The 1741-nt window shown below is 45.1% G+C and overlaps 1 protein-coding gene across 1 annotated transcript; it reads right to left on the reverse strand.

The window, feature by feature from the left end:
* Positions 1 to 380: 380 nt before the first annotated feature.
* Positions 381 to 965, reverse strand: LOC136510230 (uncharacterized). The gene has a single exon (XM_066504759.1). The coding sequence runs from the start codon at positions 963 to 965 to the stop codon at positions 381 to 383; it is 585 nt and encodes a 194-aa protein (XP_066360856.1).
* Between the last annotated feature and the right edge of the window lie 776 nt (positions 966 to 1741).

A 1741-nucleotide genomic window follows, 5' to 3' on the forward strand; every position in this document is an offset into this window, starting at 1 on the left:
ATGACTCCATATGAGTATATAACCATTAGACCATATGAGATGAGGATCGGACGCCATTTGCAATTAGACATATCCAAACTTGAGCGCATGCATGAATGGTCTGAGAATAATGATCTGAACATTTTGACCCCAAATAAAGGCCTCATGAGTACTGCCCGTTTAACTTCGGTTCTACTTGATAGGATCCCTTTCCTATTGAAGTTCTCGTTGAACAACTTTATCAATTGTTTGATTCTTCTGTAACCTGAGACGCAGTTCACACCAAGTAGCCATATTCATAACATGTTCTGCACTAGTTTCATGCTCTCTAAGTCTAGTGCCAAGATGACGCCAGTTCCTAAAACCCTCATTTGCTAAATGACCTTTTCCATGCCCCTTTCTCAATAGTTTGCAACAGAAACAAAATACTCTATCAAGCTCCTTGCTGTACACAAGCCATTCCTGTCACATTTTTCTCCATTGGAGAGAACTCTAGTGTATGATGATGCAGAAAACCTTCTGGAGAATTTGTCTTTGGGACCTTTCTCAATTGACGGGTCTCTTTTAGGTCCCTTTTGCACCAAAATATCAATCATTTTAGAATCAAGCGTATCCCAAGTTCTTGGATCAAATATATCTGGCTGCAAATCATTATTGATGTCATCGCTGCTGTTATCTTCTATACTTGGTGATGTATCCAGGCTGGGATTAACTACATCAGCATGGCCACTAACTTCATCGGCAACGGCAATATTAGCATGATCACTTTGAACAATTTCAGCATTCTGAGCCTCGACCTTTACTCCAATGTTAGCATCGTTGCCATAGCCCTCATCTGGATCAGCATTAGGAGTTTGATTTTCAGGACTGAACCGAGATTCTTTCACAACAAATCTATCAAGAGCGCCCTTTTGAGATTGAGCAGCTGCTTCAAGTCTTCGTTTCTTCTTACGCTTTTCATGGCCAGATTCATACTTCCTATACATGACGAGGCTTGAGATCTGCTTGTGATCCAAACAAAACTAAATTAACTAATGCGACTTAGAACAGTATATATGCATGAATTCTAGGGTTAGCGAGAGCTAAGAAAAGAATCGAACCTTGAGAGCGTCGTCGTCACTTGGGTCTTGCCGTACGTCTCGGCGCCGGCGGTCACCGGTTAGCACCAGGCACGGGCGGCACTGCGTCGCAGGGAACTAAAGAGCTCGAGACGATCAGTGTTGTCTGATGCACCGCGTCTGCCGTCTGCTCCTCCCTGCCCTTCACATTTCGCGTATCGAAGAACCGAAAGCACTCCAAAAGTTAGTGGCCGGCAGCCACGTCGATCAATCAGATGAACGAATCAGTGGGAGATAAAAGAAAGAGATTGAGAGTGGGAGGAACTTGCAGGAGGCAGGAACGGGCGGGCGGCGGCAGAAGATGAAGAGGCACCCAGGTGGACTGGAACGGGATATATGGGCCGTTTTTAGGGGCCCAATTGTTTGGGTGCCTGTGCAATCGGCCACCTTGTCCCTGCGAACCTTATGACTAGGAGGCAGCAGGGGCTCATGCTGGTTGACAACTTGGTTGACGTTGCCAAATGCAAGGAGGTCATGGTCCTTTGTGTTCCTTTGAACCTCCCGACGTTTCCTCTACAGCTACCCACAAGAGAGGATGCTTAAACCATAACCCTAATAATAGCTTAAAATTGTCCACGTGGTAGTTTTTCAAGACATGGAAGCCACAATTTACGATTTTTCTACACTTGTATTGTCTCATGTGG

This window comes from Miscanthus floridulus, chromosome 16, assembly GCF_019320115.1.
Source record: "Miscanthus floridulus cultivar M001 chromosome 16, ASM1932011v1, whole genome shotgun sequence".
Lineage (NCBI taxonomy): Eukaryota > Viridiplantae > Streptophyta > Magnoliopsida > Poales > Poaceae > Miscanthus > Miscanthus floridulus.

Bases quoted from the DNA above. Each gene is read 5' to 3' on its own strand.
- LOC136510230 (XM_066504759.1), bottom strand. From the start codon at position 965: ATGTATAGGAAGTATGAATCTGGCCATGAAAAGCGTAAGAAGAAACGA.